This window comes from Pongo abelii, chromosome 1 (genome assembly GCF_028885655.2).
Source record: "Pongo abelii isolate AG06213 chromosome 1, NHGRI_mPonAbe1-v2.0_pri, whole genome shotgun sequence".
Taxonomy (NCBI): domain Eukaryota; kingdom Metazoa; phylum Chordata; class Mammalia; order Primates; family Hominidae; genus Pongo; species Pongo abelii.
The window spans coordinates 204,306,183-204,324,362 of NC_071985.2; the positions used below are offsets into that span (position 1 = coordinate 204,306,183).

Genomic DNA, 18,180 nt, shown 5'->3' on the forward strand with positions numbered 1-18,180 from the left:
GACACATAACACAGGAATAGGCACTAGATGAAAGGTGACCGCCACCATTTTCATTATCCAGGGGCTTCAGTATTACGGCATGAGATGCCCTTTATTGAGGGCCAGTTATGTCACCAGGGACTATGCTGGTTCCTTTTCAATATTTTGTCCCTAGACCTCACAACCAATCCTGCAGGTAGGTCCTGTTATGTTTATTGCAGGGTTGTTAGGGGATTGTGCAAGGTCACCCAACTGTCGGTTGTGGAGCTGGGGGCGGGACTATGGGTTCTGAAGCTGGTGCTCCTCCTAATACAGAGCCCACCTCCCCAGCTTCTCTGAGAGGCCACACAAGGCCCCTGGTCAGTCAGGCAGGCAAGTCCAACCTCTCCTTCCTTCCCTCCCTCGTGCCAACATTTCCAGGGCACTAGCTCCATGACAAGCCCCTTACTGGGCAATGGACACAAGATGGCACAGAAATACTCCCCGCCCTTGAGGAGCCAGCACCGAACAGAGCAAAGGGCCGAGCCGCATCCAGACTGCTCCACACGCGTGTGTATCAGTTAGCAAAAGCTAAATGTGTATGTAACAAGTGATTTCAACAGACTGTCTTCAAAAAAAAAACCATTTATCATCTCTCCCAGTTCTAGGGGTTGGTTGGGCAGTGTCTTCTAAGCTTAGCCATATGGCTACACTTACCTGACACGTCAGCTAGACTGGAAGGTCCAAGACAGCCTCACTCATAGCCTGGGAGTTGATGCTGACTGTTTATGGCACGCGCTGGTTCTCCTGTGTGTGCCCTCAAATCATCCGGTAGGTGAGACAGGTTCCCTTGTATAGCAGAGTTCCAGAAGAGCAAAAGCAAAAACTGCAAGGCCTCATGAGACCTGGGATCCAGAACTCACATGCCGTCACTTCTGCCCATGCTATTGGGCAAAGCAAGTCATATTCTATCGCTTGACCAGTACCCGTGACACACATTTGTGATCCATCGCGTAAGGCTCAGAGGTCAGCTCAGAATGAGGATGAGGGGGTCAGTCTGTGCCCTGTCCAAGTGCGATCCTAACTGGCCAATTAATTTTTAACTCAGATTAAAGTATGCTGAATTGTGAGGTCATTAGAATGGGTTGTATCCTCTGACCAATGGAGAAACTGAGGCACAGAGGGTCAGCTGGTGTGCAAATAGAATGAGTACATCATAGAGTCAGCCTTCATATGAAGAAACTGAGGCCCAGAAACAGGAACTGTCTTGTCCAAAGTCAGGCAGCAAGTCTGTGACAGAGCCAGGAGTGACCAGGGTCCCTACCAGCCAGCCTGCTCCTCCTCCCTCTCTACCCCATGAGGAGGCTGGGGCTGGGAATGGGCTGGGCTGGGGCAATGGGACGGTCATCCCCAGCAGGGCTGTGTCTCCTCTGCCCCCGTCTCTGCCATGTTTGTAAAGTAAGCCCTTTCAACACACCTGGCACTGCATAAGGCACTTAATCATTACCTCATCTGATCCAAACAGGACTGTCCCCACTTTACAGATGATAAAGTAGGCCCCCGAAAGGGCACTAAGTCGCCCAGGGTCTCGCAGCTGCTGGGCCCATCTGCCTGACACCAAAGCCTGAACCTCCCATGCTGCCCCAGAAAGAGCTGAACCTGATCCAGGGCCCCCAGTGGAGTGAGAGGCAGCTCTGTGGCCCTCAGGGGTCTCGAGATGATATACTCTACCTGAGGAACTGCTTCAGAGGCCTGGGTGGGGACAGCAATGGCCAGGGTCCCTTGGAACCAACTCTGAAAGTGGAAGGACCCTGAGTGATGTCCTGGTCCACACTCCCACCATTTTACGAATGGAAAAACCAGGACCAGATCAGAACCCAGGCTTCTCCAGGGCCCTCCCACTGCACTGGAGGCTGGGGGCAGGCGAGCAGGCCCCATCAGGCTGGTGAGACACACACAGGGCTGCTCTGTGGCATTCAGAGAGCATGTTTATTTACAAAGCGCTTTACAAACATCAGCTTATGCCTCCCCACAGCCCCCTGCGAGGTAGGTCAGTAGTCATATCTACAGTTTACAGATGGGGAAATTGAGGCACAGAATGGGGATGTGGCCTGCCCCATTTTAAAGAGACCTTCCCACCCACCCATCCAAAAATAACAAAAGAAACAAAAAAGCACTGGTCCTACCTCTTCCTCTGAACTCCAGAGGGTATGACCAGCCCTGTTCTAACACTGCCCCTCTCCACAATGGGCAGCCTGACCAGGAGCTACAGCGGCCTCAACCCCAGGGGCTGTTGTTCAGCCTTGCAGATTGTCACTGGCCCAAGCTGAGCAGGACAGACCAGTGAGGCCTGAAGATTAAAGGAAGAGAGGAGCGAGGCGACTTCATTCTGCAACAGTGGGTCAGGCAGGGAAGGAGCCCCCCATAGGGCACAGCAGGAATAGGCAGTTCCTGGTTCAGGGAAGCTCAGAGCACATATCAGGGAAGCAGAAGTGGGGAGGGATAGTGAGCAAAATATCCCAGGGGCTGCAGGGGGCAGTGGGGAGGAGGGCGCTGCAGTTCCCCTGGGGAGGACAGTGTGCCCCACTGGCTATTCAGAACAGAGTCCTGCTTCCCCAGGACCCTCAGGGGCTGGGCCAGATGGAATACTAGATGCTAAGCCCCAGTACACCCTCTACCCACATGCAGAGGGGGCAGGCTGAGTGGGAACCTTGGCCTGGGATGCTCTCTGCAGGGCCTCACTCATCCCTGCCAAAAGCCAGGATGGTGCCAAGGGGCTTGGCCTGAGTCCCCCAGAGCCAGCCGTCCTGAGCCCTTGTCACTCTGCCAGGCAGCACCAGGCCTCTCAGCACAGGCCTGCCGGACCCTATGGAGGTGGGGCTGGGCTGCAGACTTGCTAAGCTCCTCCTTGGCCCACGACCTGCCCATGGGACAAAACGAAAGGCCCTGCCCACAGTGGAAGGGGCAGCGAGATAGCCCAGCATCCACTCCAGTGCCTGCCCCATGGGAGTGTGTTTGGGCAGAGCAGGAGGCACTGATCTTCCTCGCCAGTCCAGGATGGTGGGTCTGGCCCTGAGTGTGCAGTGGGTGCCCCAGGCCAGGGCCCTGCTATCTTGACTCCAGCCCCTCCAAGTACTCCAGGGCCACATCGTAGCAAAAGTGGTACTGATCCTGGGGAGAGGAAGAGAGGGAGGGAATCATGAGCCTGACCCCGACTCCAGTATTGTGGGGGGAGGGGAACGGGGAGCGAGAGGGCAAGCACAAGCCCGAGCCCATGCCCGCCCTCGGGGAGAAGGGGGAAATGGGGGTAATGTTTTAGGACCACAGGGCTAGAACCAAGGCCCAATGGTGGGGCCCAGATATGGGAGAGTGGGTGCTAAGGAACCTGGCCTGGCATGGACCAGGAAGGTGGAAGTGGCTGGGCACGGGACACAGTCCCTCACCATGGTCTCCACCATGTTGGGTTTGTAGTTCCGGAGGGTTTTGGCAGCAAAGAAAACGTCCACCAAGTTGTGGCAGCGGATCATCTCCAGGACCGTGGCGCAGGCGCAGAAGGTGCCGCTGCGTCCTCCCCCGTTTCTGAATGAGAGATGCAAAAGGTGAGGGGCGGGGCCTTGGAACCTGAAGGTAAGGAAAGGGCCAGGGAACCACGAGGGAGGGGCAGAGAGCCTAGAGGAGAGGGACGGAGCTAGGGAACCTAGAAGGGTGGGGCAGAGAGCCCAGAGGTGAGGGGCGGAGTTAGAGAACACAGAAAGGAGGGGCCCGAGAGCCTAGAGGAGAGGGGCGGAGCTAGGGAACCCAGAAGGAAGAGGCCAAAGAGCCCAGAGACGAGCGGCAGAGCTAGGAAACCCAGAAAGTAGGGGCCAAAGAGTCCAGAGGTGAGGGGCGGGGCTCGGAAACTAAGGAGGGCCAAAGAGCCCAAGGTGAGGGGCAGAACTAGGGAACTCAGAAGGGCGGGGCAGAGGACCCAGAGGTAAGCGGCGGGGCTAGGGAACCCAGAGGGAGGAGCAGGACCAGGTTAAGGAGGATTAGAAGCTAGGACATCTCAGAAGACATATTCTCAAGGCGAAACAGACTGCGGATTCTGAGAAAAAGGAGGCCAGACACATTCCAAGATAAACACTCGGAGAGACAAAGACAGTGACAAAGAAGGGCGGGGGAGCAGCAAGCGCGTACCCAGAGAGCAAGGTGGAACAGGAACGCTGAGAAGACCGGTCATCACCTGGCAACGTGGGCACACAGGCACAAACGTACCCACACCCCAAGTCAAGCCCACAGCCTCCCACAGAGCTCCATCCCCTCCGTGCCTCCCCCTCCTTCCCCGTGACTCCACGTGTGGGGTGCCTCCTGGGGAATGGCAACTGATACGGCCCTCACTCCCCTTCTCAGGGGTCTTTCCCACCAGAACCAAAACCCCTGGGGGCCAGACCCGGACTGACTCAGCTCCCCACCAGCTTCCAGTAGGCCCAGCCTGCCACTCGAAAGGCTCAGTAAGTGCTGAAAGCATGAAAAACTGGGGAGCAAAGGAGTGACTGCACCCAGACATGAGTGAATACATGAACTTATGAATGGGGCATGCAGATGGATGCATGGATGGATGGATGGATGGATGGATGGATGGAAAAAGTCGCATGTGTGCATGCATAAACAAAGACTGGAATTCTGTTGGCATAAAAAGTGTGCCACAATCTCATGGGGTAAAAAATTCTGACCAAGGACTCTAATTAAATTGGCAAAGTCAGACATCACACAGAGGGTACTGGGCAGTTGTTCAGGGCTGAGTCTATAGCCTGGAAACTCACTGGATTCCTCCAGAGTCAGCCTTGGCTGGTTGGGCAGCATCCAGGCCACAGCCATCTGAGAGCCCAGGGGTTTCGGTGCCAGCTTTGCAGTCCAGCCAAAGCTGGCACCCTTTCAGACTGGACCTCTGCCCCTGGCTCCCCAACCCCTCCACCCGCCCTCCCACAGGGCAGGTACTCACAGGCAGTGCACAATGGTGCGCCCATCCCCACTCTCGGCCTGCCACTTGTCCACCTCAGCCAGCAAGTGCAGGAAGGCCTTCTTGGAGTCAGGCGTGTCCCGGTATGCAGACCAGCGCAGGAACTGGAAGTGCCGCACCAGCAGGTGCCCCTCCTGCAACTGGGGACAGGGGCAGCCAGCCAGGGGGGACATGAGCACCAGGGTCCCAGGGGCCCCTGATGACACAGAGGGTCATTAAAAGCTGCCCCAGCCACCACCCAGGGTCCTTCCCTGGGGCTCCTCAGACCACTCACCCGAGAGATGTTCTGCACCCGGAAGACTCGAGCCACTAAGTCTTCATCTGCTGTGCCCGACATAAACTCCACCTCCATGAGGCCATATTGCTGCCGGCCTGGCTCTGGCCAGTACTGCAGGCAGGGCTGGGCATGAGCACGGAGAGGGGAGAGCTGAGTAGAGCCTGGCCGGGGCTCACCCCACAGCCATGCCCACCCCAAGGGCTCCACACTTGCCCTGTGGCTCCCATGCACCCTGGCCCACCCACTCACTCCAGACTCACCTTCAGCAGCCCCCCAATCACCACCAATCGCCCACAGGCTGCAAGGCCCACCCGCCCCAATGCGTTCTGCACTGACACGTTCAGATCAGCCAAGATGAACCCTTCGCAAACAGTGCACTGATGCCTACTGCTGTGCAGCTAGAAAGCTACACCTTAACCAGTTCACACGCTCCTACGTGAGGCTGGCTGCTTCCAGGAATAGGCCTGGATCACTCCCACCCACCCCAGAACCTCCCCCCAGCCTTCTCTCTCACTGCCTCTGCCCGTCAGCACCAGCTCACAGAGGTGAGGTGTCCCTGATGCTGCAACACAGTTCAGTACCCCCACTTCTGCCCCAGGACCCCTCCATGGAGTCAGGGTCCTAAATACAACCCCCTCCCAGACTCCAAACTATGGAGGGACAGAGGAGGTACAGCCCTATGACCTCACACACACAAACACATGTACAAATACACACATACGCGCACACACACACACACACACACACATCCTCCAGGCTAAGTATCCTGAGCCTCAGTTTCTAGTCTCAGCTCTGCCTGAAGCCCAGGAAAGGCTCTTCCTTTCTCTTGGCCTCAGTTTCTCCATCTGTAAAATGACTCCCATCCTCTTCCAAAAAGACACCGTGCTCATCAATCCCCTCTGACCATAGCCCATGACAGGAGGACACCACCTTCTCATTTTGCCTCAGGTCCTGGCAACCCTGTGCATTCAGAACCCTGCACAGGCGCACCCTCTCCACGGGTCACTCTTCCTCCACCTCCTCACCTTGTTAACTCTGCCCTTCCCACACATCTCAGCTCAGACACTACCTCCTCCAGGAAGCTGTTGCCAATACATGATCCCCTGGGCTTCTCTGTCCCTGTGCCAGCTCTTTGATAGCTCTTTTCCCTCTGTGCTGTCCCTATCAGTTTTTCTACCTGTTTCCTCCTGGACCATGAGATCTGGGAGGGGCTGTGTCTCTTCTCCCTCTGTCTCCTCCCTGCCCACTGCAGGGAGCTGTTCATGGGCAAAGTTGGTTGAGCAGATGAGCAAATCAGTGCCCAGTGAACAACGTCTCTGTGAGCCTCCCTCTGGGCCTCTCCCCTCTACCCTAACAAGGATGGTTCCTGCTGCACCCAGGGCTGAGGCCCATTATCCTGTAGTCCTGGGTCATTTTCACAAAGTGCCTGACTCATAAAGAGCCCAGTTAATGAAATCTTCTCCAGGAGGCCATTAAGAAGCTGTTGTACTCATTTTACAGCAGATCTTCCTAGCCCCCTGGGCCCAGCAGAAAGCTGGGGTGGGAAGGGGTCCAGAGACCTAAAGCACATGGTCAGGCAGGGCTGGAAGGCTGGGTATCTGTACTTCTTGGGAGCTCCAAAGGGAAATGGGGGAGTCAGAGGGGCTGCCCCCAGGCTGAGGTCACTGCAGCAGTGTCTGGACCAATCTCAGATGCAACTATCACCCTCATCATCTTTGTCCCTGCCACATACCACATGCCTACTGTGCAGCAGACACAGCAGTGCCACACATCCTGTGCACACCTGACCTGGTCCTCACAATAACCCCATAAGAACAGGTCCTGTGATGGCCCCCATTTTACAGAGAAGGAAAGTGAAACTCAAAGAGGTCAATCAACTTACCCTAGATCAAACAGTCAGAAAGTAGGGGGCTTGAATTGTACTCTACCTCGGAGGCCCCCGTGATGGGCGCTTTAGTGGAGCGACTAAAAGAGCAGAAGCTCTGGAATGAGGCAGCCGAGGCTGGGGAGCGCAGCTCTGCCCCTCCTCAGCCATGTGGCCCTGGAGAAGGCACTGAACCTCTTTGGGTCTTAATTTTCTCACTGAAGCCTTCCCTCCAAGGTCATTATAGATTCTAAATAAGACCATGAATGCAAAGCAGTCCCTGGCTTAGCAGGGGGCCAATAAAGAGCAACTGTGGCCAGATGCAGTAGCTCATGCCTATAATCCCAGTTCTTTGGGAGACCAAGGTGGGAGGATCACTTGAGGCCAGGTGTTCAAGACCAGCCCAGGCAACACAGTGAGACCTTGTCTCTACTAAAAAAAAAAAAAAAAAAAAAAATCAGCCAGCTGTGGTGATGCAGCCTGTAGTCCCAGCTACTCGATAGGCTGAGGTGGAAGGATGGCTTGGGCCCAAGAGGTCGAGGCTGCACAACTTAGTGAGCTATGATCGCGCCACTGCACTCCAGCCTGGGCAAAAGAGTGAGACCTTGTCTCAAAAAAAGAAAAGAAGAAGAGCAATTAGTGGTCTCCCATCTGACACCCTTGTTTACAGATGAGGAAATTGAGGCTTTGGGAAGGTGTATGATTCATCACACAATAAAGAGATGGCGGAGCTGGGACCCAACTCTTGGCTTTGGGGACCATGCCCCTGAATACACAGAGGACCTGGGCAGCAGGCAGCCCATCGGCCTGGCCAGTGGAGGCCTCACCCAGGCGGAGTTGGACTGGTTCAGCTGGTTGAGCATGACGATGGAGGTGCACCCGTAATCGTAGACCAGCCGCCAGAAGTCGGGCGTGGTGCTCTGCAGCGGGTGCAGGGTCACGATGAAGGCTGCGCTCCGTGTGTAGCTCTGCAGGGAAACCGGAACTCAGCAGGGCCCTGTTCCCGGCCCCTGGCCTGGGCTGAGCCTCTGCCCCAGGCTGTCTTCCCGCACTGCCCACCCTGAGTTGGACGGTTGTGCCCCACAGGACCAGGCTGCCTCCAGTGGGCCATTTCTGATGTTGGTCGGCACACTGAGGCCTGGGTTGACAGGGTGGGCCCAGGCCTCTGGGGACCAAGCCCATGACCCCCCAGAACTAAACAGCAATAGTTTCCAAAGGTATGGCGAGGGGAGCTTACGCATGAGGCTGAGCTCAAGGCAGAGGCTGGCTGAGCTTACTCCCTGCCTCTGCACTTCGGCATCTGCTATTTTGGCTGACTAGGCCAAATTTCCCAAATGTCCATATGGCTGTCTCCCTCACTTCTTTCTGGTCTTTGCTTATCACCTCCTCAAAGAAGCCCTCCCCTACCACCTCATCAAAAATAGCCCCCCACACACCCCAAATCCACATTAAACACTGCCTGGCTGTTTTTGTAGAAATTTCCAGTTGATGACATTTCATTGTATATTTCCTGACTATCCCACTCCACCTGCTAAAAGCAAGGTTCAGGAGAGCAGAGCTTCTAGGGTATGGTCTCCACCCAGAACCCTGTAGGGGCTCAATAAATATTTTGAATAAATCTCTAGGTCTCTTCCAACTCCATAAATGAAGGGTCTGGGGCCCCAGGCTCTCCAGGCAGTGACAGGCCCCGACGCTGCTCACTGCTCCCTTGTCCTGCCAGGGGGGCTGGCACCTGGCCTTCTCCCATCAAAGATCTAGCTCCCAGGCTCCCCTGGTGACCTGCCCTGCCCCACCCTGTGCCATGTCCCCCTCCCTTTCCTGAGCTCTTCTCCTGACCCCCGGTCTTCCTCGTGACCTAGGGACTGGCACAGGCTCCCATGACCCTGGTCTTTGTCTGGCTTCTTCTGGCCTTGACCCTGACTTGGGCCCTGACCATGACCAAATGTTGATTTGCCCTTTGCAATCCTGCAAGGTGCAGTGCAGAGAAACAAGGAGCCCCCCTGGTCCCCCAGCGATCTCTCTCCAGGACTCTCTGAAGGCTTATGATTAACAACTCAAGGCCAGGCCCAGCCAGACTCCAAAACTCAGGCCTGGGTGCCCAACAGGGCTCCTTGCAGACTTGACCACCACAAAAAGACTCCAGCTGGCCCCTCACTGACACGTTCAGGGCCTGTCTGAGAAATGGGGCCTCCTGGCTCCAAGCCAATAGGACCTGCATGGGTCAGACGTCAGAGGCATCAACGACCTCAGGAGGGGACAGGGCTGTCTCAGAACTTCTCCACGTGATAACCCACCCATTAGGGCTAGGGAGCCCCAGCTCAAGACCCTCAGACAGTCTCCCTTACAGGCCCCCAATGTGCAGATGGGCAAGCTAAGGCCAAGGAGGAGGCTGGGCGGGAGGGCACAGCTTCCTAAGTTTAATTCAAAAATCTTCCCAGTGCTACATGCCACCCCTCCAGGACCCCTGACCCCTCAGCAGGCCAGATGTCCCCAGGCAAGCATGTGGGCACACACATTCCATCCACCAAGCTGAGTGACAGTGACTGATGGGCCCCTCACATCTCTCTCATCAGTGGCTAGGGCAGCTCTTCCCCTCCCCTTCAGCTGACACCTGGAAGCCCCCTGGGTGGTCACCCCCTTTAAAGAAACCCCACTGTCCCCTGCACTGTCCTGCCAAGGAGTTCCTGGCCAGGCATCAGGCCACAAAAAGCCCATCTCCCTCTTACCCGCTGTGGGAGAACCTTTCCCTTCGGCATCCCTCATTTCTGCGTGGAGAGACGCAGCAGTGACACACCTGGCCCTGGCCCACCCTTCACTCACTCCTCCCATGAGCAAGGCCGCTTGACTCCACTCCTTCCTCTTTTTCCAGGCCAGCCTACCCTTGGAAAGTGTGCACTCAACTGCTCCTGCTCCCTGCCAGTAAAAGCCAGTCCCTGATGGGGAGGGGTGGCCTGCGGTTGCACGGCTATATCGGGGAGGGGTGAAGGAGCAGCCCACTCATTGGCCACACATCTCAAACTCCATCTCCAGTTTTATCCATAACATATGATCTCCACCCGTGTGTCTCCTGTGTCTATATCTGAACTGGTTCCAGTGTGGGAGAGGAATAGGGATAATAATCCTAGACCCTTCCCGCCTCAGACAGCAGCATCTTGGAGCCATTTAGCAGGGGCCTAAAATGCCAGCACCCATCTCCTGCGCTGCTTGCAACCCTCAGTAAAGGAGGCAGAGCCCCTGAGCTTGGAGCATGGAAAGAGACTTCTAAAAGGCTCCTGAGCCCTCAGAGGGCCCATGCCCACCCAGGGAAGAATGGGGCCAGAGATCACTGTCCCAGGCCCGGTCCTGGAGCAGACTCCAGCTCATTCTCCCCAGGACAAGCTCCCCTGGCTCCAGACATCAGGTCTCGAGTTCCATCCCCAAACCCTCGAGGTCTCCCCAGCCAAAGTCCCCTGAATCACTTGCTGGGCCTAATCCTGGAGACAGCCCTGCCTCAACTCCACAACCAGACTCCATTCAGGCAGAGTGTGGGGGGCACTGGCTTGAATGCCCTGAATGGAAGCTCCCTAGGGGTAGGAGGGTCACACACGGGCCTGTTCCCCAGAATGGGCAGGAGTCCCCCCAATCAGAGCCTTCAGCTTTGTTCCCTTGGCCCCTGGACCTTCCCTGATGCTGCTGGGAAGGGGAGCCCCAGACCCCACTCCACCCGGAGCTCTCACATCAGTCAGGGCTGCATTAATGTAGTTGTTGGGGTCCCCATCAGTGGAGATGAGGAAGGGCAGGCAGCGGTCGGGCGGCAGGACGTCCATGCTGCGGTTCTTGTCGCGGTTCCGGGGCAACAGGGCAATGCTGCACTCCTCCACGTCCAGTGGCGGGGTGACCGAGTTCAGCGTCTAAAGGGAGCGGGGGTGGGGACAGAGAGTTACGTCCAGGGCTTGCTGGGCCTCCTCACATCCCCATGAAGGAGGCTGGACTGAGTTACTAATCCCATTTTATGGATGGAGAAACTGAGGTCCAGAGAGAAGGGTACAGGGCAGGGAGCCAGACTCCCTGTCTCTAGGCCATTGTAGGGCCCACACAGAGCTCTAGTGACCAGAGTCTACCTCCTTGCCACCCACATAACCTCAGACAAGCTACTGCATCTCTCAGCCTCAGTTTCCTCGACTGTAAAATAGGGAAGTAATATGCCCACTTCATGGGGCTGCTGGGAGGCCAAAGTGAGATCATGACGAGCACTGGGCTGAGCTCGGCACACACGGGCACAGTAAGGATCTTTACTAGCTGACCAGTGTCTTCACTGAGGCAACCCCTGAAACCCCACGCCCTCCACAAAGCGGACTCCAGGCACTTGGAGAGGGGGTCACCTTCCTTGGTCATGGCCCTGTCTGAACAGAATGAAGTCCTAAGCACCGGGCACTGAATCACACTTGGATCTCCGGGGCGTCTCCTCCGCCCGCGTGCCTTCACACCTCACGCATCCAGACCCAGGGGCTCTCAGTTTCTTTCTCTTGTTCTTGGAGATCCCTCACAGGGAACCACAGTCTATCATGATCCCCAAAGCCTGATACCCTCCTCCGGGAATCCTGCACCTCCTGTGAGAAGTGCCAGGTCCCCAGCACGTGCCATCCTGCTGAGCCGTTGCAGGAACCCTGGAGTGGAGGGGACTTCTGAGGTCTCTGCCCACCCAATGATCACTCTCAGGCTTCTCTGGAGAACCAGCCTTTTCCCATCTCAGCCATGTGATATGGTGAGGCTGGTCCTGCCCCAAGAGCCAGGCCTTGGGCATGTGACCAGAGCCAGGGGCAATCAGTGAGCTCCACCTCTCCAACCTGTGACTGGTCCAGGGATGGGTACATGAGAGTCTGATCTAGGACTTTTAGGGGGATACTGGGAGCAGCAAGTGCCTTTTTCCAAAGTCACCGGACAATAGAGATGATGGGAGCCCAGCGCTGCTGGGGGCCAGGTGCAGGTCTGAAAATGAAGCCAAAAATAGGAGAGCAGAACCAAGGCAGACAGAAACCACCTGTTGGCATCATCATCTGAGCCCCTGGATCCAGCCACAACTGAAGCTGCACAATCCTCAGACTTTTAGTTACAAAAGCTGGATTTTTATCACTCACAATCAAAAGAATCCCAATGAATACAAACACTCCAAGGGACATAGTAACTACTTTTCTTCTCTGGGTAACAAAACTGAGGCTCAGAGAGGTAAAGGGAATTGTTCAAGGATACTCACAGCTTTTAACTAGGTAAGCCAGGATTTGAACTTGGGTTTATCTGACTTCAAAGCCTGGGCTCTTAACTGCTTTGATGCACCCCCTCTTCCGCTGTCCCAAAGTCCTTCCTAGTAGCTCAGCTCTGTCCCTCCAGCTGTGGCCTCAGGCTGGTCCCTGCTTCTTGGCCCTCAATGACTCCTGCAGTACTAAGGATGCCCCAACACACACACAGACACACACACACACACACACACACCTATACACACGCACTCGTCCCCCACCTGGAATTCTTCCCGCAGCTGGGAGGAATTACTCTGAGGATCAATGCGGATCATCTCCTTGTAGGTGGCTTTGAACTCACTGACAGGGATGGTGGTCTCCCCACACAGGCAGGCCTCCAGGATTGCATCATGAATGAAGATGTACTGCTCCTGGAACAGGAGATGAGAATGAGGCCGAGGAGGGGCCTACAAGCTGGAGATCTGTGGTGATGGGGCTTAAGCAAGCTCAAGGTTGACGCAGGGTGTCCTGAGGTGGAGGCCAACCGTGTTACTACAGGCTGGACCAAGCCTACCTGAAACAACCTCCATGGACGTGCCCCTTTATCTCCTATTTCATCCCTACCCCCTATAACAACCCTGTGAGTGCTCTGAGAACTAGGGGACAGCTCACGGTCACACATCCAGTGAGGATGCAATCCCAGGTATGTCAGCTACAGGACCCGTTGTCTGACCCCACTCAACAGAACACAGGGGAGCAGTCCAGGATGACCCTATGTGGTTGGCAGCCCAAGGTCAGGGATGATCTAAGGGAAGGGAAGAGCCTCAGGACACCCTTTGGGCATGCCCCGCCGGCTCCAGGATCCTTCACGAGAAACTCCAGTCCTAGAAGTAATGGTGAGGACAGGGCCAGGTCCCCGCACCTCAGTCTGGATCATGTTGACGCGCCGGGAACAGAGAGTCTTCACACAGTTGTAAATGTCCACGACGCCCTCACACTCTGCCATGTCCAGCATCACATCCAGGACGATATAGCAACCTGTGCGGCCGGTGCCCGCGCTGGAGAGAGAGCAGCCCCAGACCACGTCAGAGCTCTGGGGAGGAAGCCTGGGACTAAGGAGAAGAGAGGAGGGCACTGGCCATGCCTACACCATACAGAGGACACGGACACAGAAATGATTGCCCCTCCCCCAGTGAGGAGCCAGGACGCAGCCTGCTGGATGGAAGAGCTCTGGTGAAATGTGCTAGAGAACAGAGATGGGATGGGCCTTGGGGAAGGAAAACAAAGAGGGTGGGGAGAATGCAAAGGTGACACTGGCTCAACCTAGCAACTTAGATTAGGAGAGAACAGAAATGATGATCCTCCGAGCTAATTCAAGAATGTTCTTTCCTCCTGAAAACCACCAAATCTCCTACACATCCTTGAAAAGCCCACACACTCATACCCATTCACATACCCATTGGAGCCTCCCTGACCCTTCCAGGATGATGTCATTCTTCTTAATTCCCAAAGCAATGTGGGCAGGTTTTTATTAAAACACTCTTCATGGCCAGGCGCGGTGGCTCAGGCCTGTAATCCCAGCACTCTGGGAGGCTGAAGTGGGTGGATCACTTGAGGTCAGGAGTTCAAGACCAGCCTGGTAACATAGTGAAACCCTGTCTCTACCAAAAAATACAAAAAATAGCCGGGTGTGGCGGCACGTGCCTGTAATTCCAGCTACTCAGGAGGCTGAGGCAGAAGAATCGCTTGAACCCAGGAGATGGAGGTTGCAGTGAACCGAGACCACACCACTGCACTCCAGCCTGGATGACAGAACAAGATCCTGTCTCAAAAAAAAATAATTAATTAATTCAATAAAACACTCTTCCTGCTACATGGTCACTGTTTATGTGGCTGTCTCCCTAACTTGACTGGGGGCACATCAAGATTGTTGTCCTCACGCAAGGTTTGTGCAGAGTTGAGGGGGAAGGAGAGTGGACAAAGATGACAGCAAGATTTCAGGTTTGAAAACGGTGCTGGCGAGGACATATAGCAACTGAATACCCCATATACCCCTGGTGGGGCTTAACTTAGCACAACCCCCTTGGAAAACTGCTCAGCAATATCTCCTAAAGCTAAACATTCACACAGATAACAGTTCTACTCCTACGTACATACCACACAGAAAGAAATACATTTCTTGGCCAAAAGACATACGATTGAATGTCCTTAGCCGCACTACTCATAATAGCTTAAGACTGGAAACAACCCAAATGCCTATCATGGCAGAATGGACAAACACACTGTCATTTATTCACTCGATGGAAGATGATCCACTGTGGACAAGCCTCACAAACCTAAGGCTGAAGAAAAGAAGACAAACAGCAAAGAGCACATGCTGTATGATTCCATTTATGACAAGTCCAAAAACATGCGAAACTAACTGTGCTTTAGAAGTCAGAATAGTGATTTCTCTGGGACTGGGGATGGGGGAATTCAGGCCAGAAACGGGCTCAAGGGGGCTTCTGGGAACTGTTCATGTTCTGTTCCTTTCTTGACTTTAAAAAAAATTTTTTTTTAGAGGCAGAGTCTTGCTCTATTGCCCAGGCTGGAGTACAGTGGTGCAATTACAGTTTACTGTAAACTGGAACTCCCATATTCAAACAAACCTTCCGCCTCAGCCTCACAGGTAGCTGGGACTACAGTCTTGTGACACCACAACCCACTAATTTTTTTTATTTGTGTAGCAATGAGGTCACACTATGTTGCCCAGGCTGGTCTAGAACTTTTGACCTCAAATAATCCTTCCAACTGGGCTTCCCAAAGTGCTGAGATTACAGGCATGAGCCCCTGTGCCTAGCCAATGTTCTGTTTCTTAATCTGAGTAGAGCTGGTTATTTCACAGGTGTGCTCAGTTTATGAAACTTCATATTTTTAAACATATTTCCGCACTTTAAGTGTATATAAATCAATAAAGTTTTGTTTTTAAAAGATGGCATCTTAAGGCCTAAAGAAATCAAAGACAAGCTGGTTTAGGTGGCAGGGCAGGGAGGACAACTCTACCATGCGGCAGTTGGGGAGCTGATGAGAACACAGTAGAGGAACCACAATGAAACACAGAGGCCATGGACAAAGCCACAATGGTTGGGGGTTAGGCGCTCCAGGAGGAGACAGAGGGCAGGCCAGGAGAGCGTGCTGGGTCCCCATTTAAGAAGCAAGAGAAAGATGTGGAGCCAGGGAGGAAGCAGAGAGAGGAGGAGAAACTGGGGTCACGGGAGCCAGTCAGGGTCTGCAGAAGGTGTGAAGGCCAAGGGGTGGGCAAGGCCCACTGGGTTTGGTGGAAAGAAGTGAAGTCCTTCCCACCCCCAGGCCAGACCTAGCACGCAGCAGGTGTGCAATGAAAAGCTGCTTACTAAAAGCAGGCAGAACTCAATCGTGCCTGGCACCTCACCGGCCCCTAGGCCCCTCCCTATCTCCAGTGCCTCCTCAGCACCTGGGTCAAGGAGCTTCACAGGTCTTGGGCGGCACATGAAGGTGCCAACCTCAGAGCCAAAGCTCAAAGTGGACAGGGCCTTTGGGGGTCATTCCCTCCTGCACTCCGTCTCTAAGCAGGAGAACCCAGGCCTGGTCCCCACTACGGATCCTGAACCAACCCAGCCCCAAGCCCAACTTCCCAGGGAGAAGGGCCCCTTTTCTCCTTGGGATTCCCGGTGTCCCCACCTGCAGTGAATGACAATGGGCCCAGCATCAGGTGGGGTGGAGGCCTTCACACGCCGGATGAAAGCCAGCAGCCCCGTGGCATGGTAGGGGACGCCATGCTCTGGCCACGCTGTGAAGTGGAACTGGCGGACCTCGTGCCGGGCAGAGTAGCCTCTCTGGGGAGACAACGGGAATAATAGTCAGAGTCCCTGGCAGCATCTGTCACCATTAGACACCTGCTGTGTACCAGGCACTGCGGTGAGCATCTCATTGTATAATATCAACTAATCCCAATGATCAATTTATTGATGAAGTAGGTATTAATGTCCCACTGTACAAACAAGAAAACTAAGGCTCAACGAAGAGAAACCACTTACCCAAGGTTAGAGAAACCGACAACAAGCAGGATTTGGACAATGGTCTGCCTGATGCCTAAACCTGGGCTATGAAATACTCACCTCTGCCACCAGGTTGTTGTGTAAGCATAAACCATTTTGACTCCCAGGGTCTTAATTTAAAGGAAAAAAAACTATCTTTCTTCTGAGGACTTTACAGAGCAGATCAAATGGGATCATGGACAGGACTCGCCGGCCAGCCACTGACTATGTGGCCTGTCTCCTGCCTGGCATAAGCCCTCTGAGCCTCACTTTCCGTATCTGGGCTAATCCCATGGAGCTTTCCAGGACTGAAACAATATTTATAACAGGCTCCTGAGTTAGAGTAGGAGCCAGCACCTGGCAGATACTGTCACTCCTTTCATTGTCTCAGCTTCTTCCTATGGGCACCAACAAAGGCAGTGACCTTCCTGCCCTTCTAGAGTGCTCCCAGCCAACAGTGACCAAGTAGCTTCCTTGCTGGGCTGGGCAGTGGTGCGTTCCTCACCCTCCTGCTCCCAGGGCTGGGGGAAGTGGGAGTGGGCTCTGATCCCTGCTCAGGCACCCTCTGCAGGGAACAGGCAGTGGGGAGACTCACCCGCTCCAGGGCAAAAGTGCGCACGACATACTCAGCCAGGGTCTCCGTCTTCACCAGCGTAATCTTAATGTCCCCGTAGGTGTCTGAGTCCTCCGGCCAATACCGTGAGCATTTCACCTGGAGGCCCCACAGGACGGGACTCAGTGGGCTCTTCGCTGCCCCCTTGGCCTGCCATGCGCCCCAGCTTACCCCACAGCCCGGCTTACCCTGCCCACCTCGACCAGCTTGGTGATCATGACGATGCTGGAACAATGCTCCTGCCACACCATGCGCCAGAAGTCGTAGACCATCTCGGGCTTCGGCCCTGGGGATGCAGAGGATGCCTGTCCCTGAGAGAAGGTCTCCACCCCAGGTCAGCACATCCAGCACCATCCAGCACCACACCCCAGGCCAGGAGGCCTCCTGAGCCCCAACGGGGGCTTCATGCCACCCACAACACCCAGCTTGCAGCTGACGCATGCCTGTAGGGCCCTGAGGCTGGGTCGCATCAGGAGAGGGCCTGGCTAAAGAGCCCGCTCATCCTGAATGGGACCCTGGAGGAGGACCAGATGGCTGGGCAATGGCATGAGTGTCCAGGAGGGACAGACAGATGGACAGTCGTGGAAAGAGATGCAAACAGAAGAACCCAGGCAGCCACCAGACCGAGAGGCCCAACCCACACCCATGAGGCCTGAGCCCGGCTGGCCCTTTTGCAGACACCACTTTGGAGACAGGCAGGTGGACCAGGAGCCGCAGATGAACTGAGCACATCAGGGAGACACAAACACAAAGAGGGGACAAAGGCAGTCAGCCAGATTCCAAGAGACCCAGCAGAATAGGGAGCAGACGAACAAGCAGGGAGCCAGAATGTGGCGACGGTGGGGAGACATTCAGGAATCAAGCGGATCAGCAGGGGAGGCAGAAAGGCAAGCTGAGGGCATTCCAGCATGCCGGGAGGCACACGGGAAGGCGCATGTGGGCAGAGGTGCCAGGTACCTTGAGTGGCTATGAAGTGGTTTGACCTGTGGTAACCCTGGAACAGGAGGAGAGGGCACGGTTAGACCCCAGGGAGCAGCCCCTCACTCCCTCACACCTCCTCTGCCCTCCCCTCCCAGCAGCAGAACCCCTACCCCACCAGGGAACTGCTCCCTCGCATCCCTAGGACCTCCCAAGCAGGGTGACTTTGCATCCCCCCCGGTCCCCAAGGAAGTGGAGAAGTGCAGCTGGGACACCAGAGCCG

The 18,180-nt window shown here is 55.2% G+C and overlaps 1 protein-coding gene across 11 annotated transcripts in view; it reads right to left on the minus strand.

The window, feature by feature from the left end:
- Positions 1-1,928: 1,928 nt before the first annotated feature.
- PTPRU (protein tyrosine phosphatase receptor type U) overlaps positions 1,929-18,180 on the minus strand; it is a 95,595-nt gene continuing 79,343 nt past the window's right edge. For 8 of the 11 annotated variants that reach the window (XM_024233440.3, XM_054538491.2, XM_063713774.1 and 5 more), the window contains 12 exons: positions 17,937-17,973; positions 17,168-17,265; positions 16,962-17,078; positions 16,011-16,165; positions 13,234-13,369; positions 12,593-12,742; positions 10,815-10,988; positions 7,926-8,066; positions 5,232-5,357; positions 4,940-5,097; positions 3,402-3,537; positions 1,929-3,129 (listed from right to left, as the gene is read on the minus strand). In XM_024233440.3, coding sequence (XP_024089208.1) covers positions 3,067-3,129; positions 3,402-3,537; positions 4,940-5,097; positions 5,232-5,357; positions 7,926-8,066; positions 10,815-10,988; positions 12,593-12,742; positions 13,234-13,369; positions 16,011-16,165; positions 16,962-17,078; positions 17,168-17,265; positions 17,937-17,973 — 1,491 coding nt within the window. In that variant the 3' untranslated portion in view covers positions 1,929-3,066. The remainder of the gene's footprint in view (positions 3,130-3,401; positions 3,538-4,939; positions 5,098-5,231; positions 5,358-7,925; positions 8,067-10,814; positions 10,989-12,592; positions 12,743-13,233; positions 13,370-16,010; positions 16,166-16,961; positions 17,079-17,167; positions 17,266-17,936; positions 17,974-18,180) is intronic. The other 3 variants (XM_024233446.3, XM_063713775.1, XM_054538485.2) reach the window with 1 other exon arrangement.